The sequence below is a fragment of the Sinocyclocheilus anshuiensis genome, unplaced genomic scaffold, assembly GCF_001515605.1.
Source record: "Sinocyclocheilus anshuiensis isolate Anshui unplaced genomic scaffold, SAMN03320099.WGS_v1.1 scaffold648, whole genome shotgun sequence".
Taxonomy (NCBI): domain Eukaryota; kingdom Metazoa; phylum Chordata; class Actinopteri; order Cypriniformes; family Cyprinidae; genus Sinocyclocheilus; species Sinocyclocheilus anshuiensis.
Window position 1 is genome coordinate 1,270,057 of NW_015557156.1, and position 11,361 is coordinate 1,281,417.

The 11,361-nt window shown below is 37.0% G+C and overlaps 1 protein-coding gene across 4 annotated transcripts in view; it reads left to right on the forward strand.

Moving 5' to 3' along the window:
- LOC107678208 (reticulon-4-like) overlaps window positions 1-11,361 on the forward strand; it is a 20,850-nt gene that overhangs the window by 2,570 nt on the left and 6,919 nt on the right. The window contains exons 1-3 of one of the 4 annotated variants that reach the window (XM_016473405.1): window positions 1,680-1,962; window positions 5,472-5,679; window positions 8,912-9,050. In XM_016473405.1, the coding sequence (XP_016328891.1) occupies window positions 1,890-1,962; window positions 5,472-5,679; window positions 8,912-9,050 (420 nt within the window). In that variant the 5' untranslated portion in view covers window positions 1,680-1,889. Of the gene's footprint in view, window positions 1-1,679; window positions 1,963-2,021; window positions 2,059-3,590; window positions 3,685-5,471; window positions 5,680-8,911; window positions 9,051-11,361 lie in introns of those variants that run through there. The other 3 variants (XM_016473407.1, XM_016473406.1, XM_016473404.1) reach the window with 3 other exon arrangements.

Consider the following 11,361-nt stretch of genomic DNA (forward strand, 5'->3'; position numbering starts at 1 on the left):
TCTGAAAAGCGAGGTGTGCTCTGATTGGCCAGCTATCCAGTGCGTTGTGATTGGATGAATTCCTCTAGCGCGTGACGGAAATGTTATGCCACTTAACATACTGTGATGCAGAGTCCCAGCACGACAAGACAAAACCAACAAAACGCATTACAAATGAGGCATTTGTTGCATCCAGTGGGCACATAATTACTGATTATAATGACTTCTACTGTCTTTTTAGTGTTGCCTTGCGTATCGCGCTGCATAAACATAAAGCCATGTCTGCATTTGTGATCGGAGAAACGACAAACAACAAGCGCTACTCTACATTGCTCAAAACTCGCGTTTGAATCATCAGTGGCAAATCCTTTAAATATGTAAATGTACTTACAGACTGTGAGTCAGAAGCACCAGACTGTCCTTGCAAAGTTGGAACTGCCCCACTTTATAGAAACAGCCATTGTGCACAGCCTTCCCAGGATCAAGTTACGCCTTCTTTCTTTGCGTGAACATTTGGGCGGCGTTATGCAAATCTTCCCACATCGTGACGTAGACATATGGGGGTGTGTTAGAACGAGCCGTTTTAGGTAGGCGTGGTTAACTCTTAACTTTTATAAAGAATATCTCTTTGGTTTTGAGACTTTAGTCTTTGCAACTTTACAGATCTTCTTTATGCACCAAGAGCTTGTAACACTCCAAAGAGAAAGGAACAACTGAAATCGCATCATATGACCCCTTTAAAAAAATTTTTTACATTTATGTGTCTATTTGTATAAAACTGTTTTTAATTCAGCTCCACATACTTAATGGTCACCTCCCTATTGTAAATAAAGTCTGGACAAAGGTCAGTTTAGTTAAGTGACCGAGTTTACTCAGAAGTGTCATTGACGTTGAGGAAAACGCAATGACCCATAGTCACAATGGACTTCATAAATCATTCATTAGACATTCATGCTTCAGTGAAAGCCTGTCATAATCATTACAGACCGTGTCTGAACACTAACCTGTTACCTAAAGCAGTAAAATGCCAATTTTTCTTGATGTCATACTAAACCAAGACTTTGCACACACCAGCTTCATAAGTGAATTGTAGGTAGGTCATTATGAAAGGTGCATTTTCCATTTTGATAAGGTGTTTTTATTTTATTTAAAGTTTCAGATATTTTTTTTCAGATAAATGTTAAAGTATTAATAAATAGCATTGTGTCATTTCGATTTTTAAAATGTTCACTTTTCATAATTTGCCCCAACAAAGTTAATGGTAACATTAAATAATGTAATGGTAAATTTGATCCAACAAGCCTTGTGCTTCCAGGTCATGAAAATAAAAGGCGTATGTATGCATGCATGTATGTAAATTAACCGTGTTTTTATTAACATTTAAAATTAGCTTTTAGTTTTTTCACTTTTAAGACAGATTAATTACACAATTAAGACAAATCCAGTTAGTTATTAGTTAATAATAATAATAAGAGTTTTGGTGCTTGTTTCTGTAAAGAAAACCTAAAATATTCTCATTTTTATTTCCATTTACTCAGAATGTGTGCAATTGCTCATAGGAACACTGAGGACAGGCCAAAAGGCGTCCACATCAAGTTATTTTTGATAATGCATTTAGAAGAATTAACTGTATGTGTATTACTCAAACGGCGCCTGGATTGTACAGTGACCCAGCTGATGTTGTGCTAAAACCTCATGTTACTAGTACACAGCGTTCAACACCTTTGAATGTGGTCAGCTGACCTCAGCAGTGCTGGCCTTTGCAGAACGTGATCAGGCAGCTCTGCTAGGAGAGCCTTAACGTCTCAGTCTCTACCCTTCAGTCCTGTCCTGCCCCAGCCAGAGACTCGTGCCTCCTTCCTCACCCCTGACCACCTCTTCTGCAGACCTTTGACTGGAATGTATGACCGATGCACGCCAATTCAGACAACATGCCTTCTATGACAACCTCAGGGATGGAGATACAGCACTGGAAAGAACAGGGTACATGCTTGTTTTGCCCTAAAAAGCCTGAAAATGGACAAAGGAGACCATTTTTCTGCTTGCTTTGTCCATAAATGTTATTGGGTAAAGCTGTGAGTAAGTTTTGCTCAGTTTTGAGGTCTTGCTTGCAAAGGTGCTCGTGGGAGAGAATGTTCTAGTTGCGCTGAGTATATAGTCTGGGGTGTCTTGATTACAAAGCATATTGCAGCGGCAAGCATTTATCCCTCTGCTAGAGAGTTCTCTTGGCAAACTGCCTGTTTGTGGCACAGAATGTTGTACTGACTGCATATTCTGAATTCAGTGCATTTTTGAAAGAAGTTAATGAATATGATGCAGCGTGTCAAACTATTTCCCACAACTTGAGGAGTCGAGGCAATATGAGGAGCAATTTATTGTTTCTAATTAGATTTCTTTTGTGTTGGCATCATTAAGCACTTTGTCTTGTAGCTCTTCTCAGATTCTCGGAAGGCGAGGCAGTGCTGTTTAAATTGTTTATGCAAGCTGGCACTGATTGTGGCAATGAAATCAAGCTGGGAACATGTAATGAAGGGTGACGTCTATGCTAAACTTTTGTGAACCCTGAATGCTGGCTTATGAAAGGGTTTCCTGGATAGACACACCTACAGTGCCTGACTTTAGGATCGAATATGGCCGTTTTGGGTCAAGATTCACTTTTTTGCCTTTCATGAGTTCCAGTTGAATTATAACATTTTTAGCCAATTTTATGTAAAAGTTATAAAATGGCTGGTTATCATTTTTTTTTTCTTTACGTTTTTGGTTTCTAGGCTTCCCCGAGTAGGCTAATATATATTTATTGTAGGTATTTTTGCTGCAGTGACAATTAATGATAAACATTTAATATACACTACTGTTAAAAGGTTTGAGAGCAGAACTAACTCTCTCTCTCTCTCTCTCTCTCTCTCTCTCTCTCTCTCTCTTAAATATATATATATATATATATATATAAATATAAATATAAATATAAAATTTATTTATTTATTTATTTTTGGAACACATTAAACTGTTCAAACGTGACAAAGACAAGGTGTTACTTTTTACTTCAAATAAATGTTCTTTTGAACTTTCTATTCATCACTGAATCCTGGGGGGGAAAAATAATTCAAATGTCTACAAAAATATTAAGTAGCACAACTTTTTTTCATCATTGACAATAAGAAATATTTATTGAGCACCAAATCAGCATATTATAATGATTTCAAAAATACCATGTGACAGACTGCAGTAATAATGCTGAAAATGTTGCTTTGCCATCACAGGAATAAATTACATTTTAAAATATATAAAAATAGATAACAGGTATTTTAAATTCTAATAATACTAAACAATATTACTTTTTTTTAACCAAATAAATGCAGAGATGTTTTTTCCAAAAGCATTAAAAAAATCAGGCCAACCTATGGCTGTCTAGCAATCCGTGTTGGACATAAAATAAATGAATACATTTTTAGTTTAAAAAAAGGTCAGCTGGCCAAACGTGTTTGTTGCTGTTTTCCCTGAGATGCACGCACGGTCACTTTTATTTTGTATCTGATCGGCTCAGTGCTTTTCTTGATCTGAAATGTGCTGGATTACGCAGGGACTTTTGTTTTGAAATCATCAAATTTGACCGGAACTGCCATTTGTCATTGGTTCTGCGTGCTGCTCGTGTGTTCTTGGCCCTGGCTGTCTGATCGCAGATGAGCGAGATGGATTCCAAACAAGGTTAGTTAGTGAGTTAGACCGTTAAACGCTCTGTAATTGCGTCCCTCCTCCAGGCGTCACATTTGATTTATGCGCATTTACACTTCAATTCGTGTTTACACGCACTGTCGTTGGTTTAGGATGAAATCATGATGATAAAATGCAGTTTTTATTGCGGGGGGTCTTGATGAGTCCGCAGGACTTAACGTGTTTTCAGACGTGCATTATAACAGTACACATTAACATGAATATTTCTGAGCGGATATGTATGCATTATGCGTTGGTTTTCGAAAATGTGATTCATTAATACTTTGTGAACGGTTCAGTTTCGATAAGCTTGTGCAACGGTCTGTTAGCAAGAGTACAAGAGGAAGGGCAGCATGTTCTGCTGAACGAACCCAAGTGCTTCTGAGTTATTGATTAAATGCATCGGCTTTTTGGATGGATGATGTTTGTCTTCAGAAATGCAGTGAGAGAAGATACCGCATGTTTGTTTACCATGAACTCTGATCAGACATATTGGCACATTTTGTAGATTAGGTTTAATTATTGAAGGGTCCTTGACTGACTGGGAGGTTTCGGTCCTATTTTTATCCTCCCTCAGCATTAACAGACTAGTAAAGTTTGCTGTAAAGTCAGAATTCAACATGATGGAGTTATTTTCTGTTTCTGAAAGGAGTTTTGGTGTTCAATGTGGTCACAAATAATTTGTATATTGAAATAATCTGTTCCATATGCTCATCTGGGAAGCCACCAGCACATCTATAGCAGATTTCCACATATTTATTAAAAACGGAGCACGTTTACTTGCACATCACTTTCTGATTAAAATCTGTATTCGGTCTAAGCCTCTACTAAGAAAACTAGTGATTTAATACTCGACAGTTATTAAAGCATTTCTGCATTTGTGTGCAATCAACATATTTCGAAATGAAAAAGGCCAGGTATTCATAGAGCGTTATTTTGGCCAGTCTGATTCAGTGATTAATATTGGCAATTTTGAGATGATCAGAATTGGTTAATTAACTGCCTGATTGGACATTTTAACTGAAGTACCTAAAACTGTATTAAACCAAAAGTTGGTTTTATATTTCTGCTTGCAATGAATATTATAATGAAAAGGAATTGAGTTAAATTACTGTGCAGAATTACTATAAAATTATTTTATGAAATAAATACATTATAAGAATTAAATAATAGTGTTTAAATTCAGCAAAGTTGTATATATTAAGTAATGTTTTTAGAGGTTTTGTGTGTGTGTGTGTGTGTGTATATATATATATATATATATATATATATATATGAAATAAAATACAATTCAATGACAAGTGTTTAAATAAAGCAATTTTGTATTTTTATATAGAGAGTGTGTATATAAAAAAATATATTTCTAACGAAGTTGCTGAATTTAAACATTTAAGCATCATTTAAAACATTGGTTTGTGTGTATAAAATATGTATTTTTATAGAACGGTTGAATTTAAGCACTTAAGCAAAATTTACTAAATATTTTTTACGTGTGTTTGTGTAAAAAAACATGCATTTTTTTTACAAAATTGCTGAATTGAAACACTTCAAGCAATATGTAAAAAAAATTAATGTATATATTGTAGTAATTTTACACAGTAATGTAACTCTGTTCTCGTTCACACACAATTTGAAAAATAAAGGTCATGAGACCGTTTACTGTTAACATGATTTTAAGAATGTTCATGTGCATGCAAAAAGTGTTCATTCCTTAATGCATTAAAGCAGAAAGTTGCATCATCTGACTGTTTGGGGCTGACGTAACTCCTTTCTGTCGGCAGTGGTGGACCTGTTGTATTGGCGAGATCTGCAGAGGACGGGGGTGGTGTTTGGAGCCAGTCTGTTCCTGCTGCTGTCCCTCAGCGTGTGCAGTATTATCAGCGTGATCTCCTACGTGGCCCTTGCCCTGCTGTCTGTCACCATCTCCTTCAGGATATACAAAGGCATTTTACAGGCTGTTCAGAAGTCAGAGGATGGCCACCCCTTCAAGTGAGGACCCACACGTATCACACACATTGTAGTGGCATCAGTCTCGTGCATTTCCACACCATGTTTTGTTCACTTTGCGTTGCCTGAGTGTAAAACGGTTAGGATAATCCTGCTTTGATCAGTTTGTGTTCCAGTTTCTGTAAGAAGGCAGATCTGTGGAGCTTAGCTTCTGGGCTTACATGAGGTGCTTGGTTTTGATTCCCTGCCAAAATTTTAAGCCTCGCTTGTGAAATAGAAAAAAAATCCAGCCACTTAAAGAACCTTAAAGTTGTTTTGGAAGCAAAGTGGTTGCAGTATCTTTTGTATCTCTTTGTTTCAGGCTCTGTTCCAAACCTAGTGAGCTGATTTGCTGTCTACTGCATAGTCGGCTACCTTCAAAGGCAACATCTTAATTGAAATGAAACCTCTTAAGTAGTACATTTGCAATGCTCTACATTGGCAGCAACTTTCTTGCTCTACACAAAAGAGGCTTCTTAAGCAAAGCGCACAGGAGTCCTGACTCACAGTTTGATGTTAGCTTGTTTATTTGAAAAAGCATATGGCTAATTGTTTTGAGATGGCCAAAACATAGACTCCGTTTGTTTAATGTGTAATAGTACAAATCTCATTGTAACTAATTCATGTTTTCTACAGCTTTTCTCTAAATGACAAAAAGAGAGAATTATTTACAATCGTATTCACTGCAGGAAAATAGCGGTAATAAAAAGCCATTTTACAGCAATTTGTATTTAAATGTTTTAAATGGGTAAAAATAACCGCAAGACAAGAAAGAATCATAAAACTAAGTAAATGGTGTGGTCTTTAAAAAAAACTTTATGGCTAACTAAAAAGTGCAAAACTTGGAATTGAACCAGTTGCTTAGCAAAATGATTGGCTGTTTGGAAGTGGTCAGAATGGTGTCAGTACGCAGGCCAAACATGCATAAAAACTCCTTTGACAAACCAATTGCAAATGTTTTATTGAAAGTGCAATCTATCAAATGCCATTAACCAATAATTTAATATCTCCAAAATCCAAACATAAAGTGTCTGTATAATTGTAGGGCTTGTTTTGTTTGTTGGGTAATCAAGCCAGTAAGACTTTATTAACTACAACACTTTTTTTTTTATTATGCAAATGTGTCATTTAAAAATGTCAAATACAAATTTGTAATACTCAACCGAGATCAGGTAAAAACCATATAGAGTAGAGATGCACCGATCGATCGGCCAGGGATCGGAATCGGCCGATTTTCCTCGTGATCGGCCCGGATAGGTGATCGGCCGATCAGTCTCACTTCTTTCCGATTCCGAGCCAATCCGTTTTGTTACCAGCGGCACAGGCAATAACGTCAGCCGCGCATTCTCGCTCTCTTCTCTCCGACGACCCCTTCTCTCTCACACACGTCTCATTCGCTCCGGTTAAATGCTTGTATTGCGCATTATTTTTGTCATTCCCGCAGGTTTCGCGCTTACACCAAAAGCGTGCACCACCACTGATCTATATTGGTGGAGCGCGCACAAGCCGCACTCCGTCTCAAACAGCTTGTGAGCCACAAATACCAAAATGAGTGGCTAACTGCGTTAAAACGTTCAAATACATACACAATTATGTCAAAATGTCCGTTTTGGCAAGTATCCAGTTAAACACAGTCAGTTTTGGAATGTTAAATAGTTGAGAAAGAGAACGCATGTTGTGTAACGGGCCTGTTTACACCTGGTCACTTCATGCGTTTTTTTTCTGATCGGATAGCTATCCGATCGTGAAAAGACCAGGTGTAAATGCCCTCCGAAACGCATTCGAGACGGATATAAATCCGATTGCTCAAACCACTTCAGGAGGTGGTCTGGGCCGCATTCCAGACGAAACTCGACAAGTGTAAATGCATCTGGTTGTTGAAACCACATATGTAAATTTTACTCCTCCCAAAATTATAAAATAATAAACGTGTGAGAGTGTGTTATAGGCTATATGACATTAGTCAGACTGCGCTAATGCAACACGCATCGCTGCTGGCGAGTAGCTGAGTATATCACTTGAGCAAGCCGACGCGCAAACTGCCACGAATGAAACTGAAAGTAAGATGCAGACAGTCAACACACAATCATCTTCATTAGAAGTAGTCAGACAAACTTATATTTCCAGTGCTGATGCCGCGCGCTCTCCTATTGCGCTTGAAATGAGCTGATAATTAATAAAATGCAGCGCTTATCTTTTGATTTCGTTGACGTGAACTCTATATTTATATTTATATCTATATATTTATATTTATCTATATCTATATTTCTATCTGTTTTGCGACGACACATTTATGTGGCCAAGTGTAAATGGAAACGTTTTTACAAATTAGATAGATATCCGATCAGCGAAAACGCATGAAATGACCAGGTGTAAACGGGCCCGATATTGGGTCCGTGGATAAACTCTTAAAGGGACCGCAGTCCCAATATTCCTGCTGCTATCTGTCATGTTAATCAAAGAACAAAAGACAAAGAAAATCACTTTCTGCTCTTTCTGCTCTTGACTGAATACGTTTTGTAACTTTAATGGTAAGCATTACTCTGTATTTAATTTCTGTAGTCTTCATTGTAAATATTAAAGTAATCAAATGTACATTTGATTTTACATTTGATTACTTTGATTTCTGTAGTATTTCTTACCTGAATAAAAACTTGCTTAACCTGAAAAACTTAGTTTCATAGCTCTCTTTATTCTATTGCATTTATTTGTGCTGTTGTTTGCGATTTATTATTATTATTTTTTATTTTTTTGTGTTCTTATTTTATTACTGACTTTTGACTTGTTTTTTTATGAAAATAAAAGTTTGCGTTGAAGAAAAGTAGATTTTTGTTTGTATATGCTGTCAATTATAGTTCTTAAAGAAAATCGGAATCGGCAAAAATCGGTATCGGCAGATCATACTAACAAAAAAATCGGAAATCGGAATCGGCCAAGAAAATTGCAATCGGTGCATCTCTAATATAGAGACTAGTTCATGGGTCCGGAGATCGCTCTCTAGCAACGAATCATTGAAATTTTGCAATGAAACGTTGTTTACTGAAGCCTTGTAATAAACGTAATGAAGCCTCGTTTACTGTTTACTAAATCATGCGATTTTGGCAGTTTAATACATGCTTGATCGCTGGTTTAAAACAAATGATTCACAGGTTTCGAAGTTTCACAAAGTTTCACGAAGCAGTGTTTCAAAAGCACCCATCACTAGTTGCTAACTCTCTAGGTTCTCCTCCTACAGGATGTATCTGGATCAAGATATCGGGATCTCTTCGGAGTTGGTTCATAAGTACAGTGACACGACTCTGGTGCACATCAACTGTGTGATTAAGGAGCTGCGACGACTCTTCCTGGTGGAGGATCTGGTGGACTCGCTCAAGGTTTGTTCTTCCAGGAGACCAGAGGAAATGAAAACCCGAACCTGCTGTTTTCAGCTTAGCCTCTTTTATTTGATTTGGGGCTCCATAACTGCTCTCAGGGTGAAGATTGGAAAATAAATCTTGTTGTCTCATGAGGCTGCTGAACAGTAATGCCTCTGTAAGCTGTACAGTTTATGCTAAATTTGATAAAAAGAGTTTTCTGAAGAAGTGGGCTAGAAATTGGCCAAAACAAGGAACTCAATACATATGTATATGAAAACAGTTCTGTTTATGAGATGTTGGATTGACAGATATGCATTTATATTACAGTCCGGCCAATATTGTGATATTTAAAAAAAATGTATGAGCTAGCTTAGCCAATTAAATGGACTGTTCAAAATCTGACATCCACTTAATTCCTTAATGCACACTTCTATTTTCTTGAGTAATTGAGTTACAATTTAGTTTTTTTTCTTTTTTTAAGAGTGAAATGTAATTTATTCCACAAGGATGCATAAAATAAAGCAATAAGCCACAAGAAGCCATGGTTTACAGTGAATAACAGCTAAGGGGCGTTGTTAGAAAACCCCCTTAGCTGTTATAAATTCACTGTAAACCACAGCTTCACGGGGCTTATTGCTTTTATTAAACGGTTACTCCATATACGTAGTAAGGTTTCACAGAATCAGAAAAGAACAAATAAAGTGTAATGAAATGAATAAAAACTGTATTCTTCCACCAAGCAATGTAGTTCCTCAGAAACAGTTATGGTTCCAACAAAGTGGTTGCCAAGCAACACAGAAGTAAACAAAGGTGTATGTTTGTAGTGTAATTTACAACAGCTTCGAACAACCAATCAGAATCAAGGACCGGAACTATCTGTTTTATAAGTGATCAGTGACATTTATAATGTTACAATAGAGTCCTGTTTTAAATAACCGCTGTTCTTTTTTACTTTCTATTAATCAAAGAATCCTGAAAAAATGTATCTCAGTTTCTGCAAAATATTAAGCAGAACAGCGTTTTTTTTAACATTGCTAAAAGAAAGAAATGTTTCTTCACCAAATTATCATATTAGAAAGAATGATTTCTGAAGGATCATGTCACACTGAAGACTGGAGTAATGATGCTGAAAATTCAGCTTTGCCTTGACAGGAATAAATTATATTTTAAAATGTATTAATATAGAAAACGGTTATTTTAAATGTAAATAGTATTTTCAGTGTTACTGCTTTTAATTGCATTTTTGATCAAATAAATCAGAATGAGCTTTCAGAATCAGAATGAGCTTTATTGCCAGGTATGTTTACACATACGAGGAATTTGTTCTCGTGACAGAAGCTTCCACAGTGTAACAGAATGACAGTGACAGAACAAAAAACACAGATAATAAAAAATAGAACAAGTAAATAAGGAATAAAAATATATAAATTGACAGTTGTATGTGCAGGTATATTACAATAGACAGTTTTTGTATGTACAGGTACTGTATATTATGTGCAAATTTGAGGTGTAGACTGAGTATGAGTGTTAGATAAATAAGTGTATGAGTGAATAAATAGTGTGTTCCACAGTTATTGTTAAGTGTTCATGAGATCAGGACAAACTAACAAAAACATAAAAACAACTGCGGAGCACGCCACGGAGGCAGCCATCAGCGTCGGCGCCATCTTACATCTGCAACCTTGATAAGCATAAGAGACTTTTAACAACCTTACCATCTCCAAACATTAGCAAACGTTACTTCATATTATCAACTGTGTTCTCTCCCATTGTGTATACTGAATTGTGTCCTTAATACATTGAATAAGAAACAGGGCTTCCCATTTGTTTTTAGTAGGCAGGGTTGGTGGTCAGGTTTGGGGTGTTTGGTCATGTGATGCAGAAGCGGGTCATGAACGGCTCCACAAAGAAGCCTTTGTTGATCAGACCGAGAGGATTTGGACTGAGCTCTGATGGGATAGAAATGGTGCCAAAGAGACCTCTCTCTCTCTCTCTCTCTCTCTCTCTCTCTCTCCCTCTCTCTTCTCTCTCTCTCTCTCTCTCACCGCAGACATTTTATTGGCGGTGGCGGGGTTAAAGTATCAGCTGTGATATAGTATTAAGGAATGCCAGTCATGTGATGCTCTCTGTTTTTAATGCCGTCACATGACAAGGTTAGCTGCAAGATCGTGAATGAATAGCTGGACTACACTTACCCCTTGTCCAAATACCCACACTTGCGGTCTTAGCCACTTGAGAGCGCGTGCGTGCGACAGGAAGTAAGTGCGCAAGACTGTCCCAGGTCTTAAAGGGGTCATATGATGCTGCTAAAAAGAACATTATTTTGTGA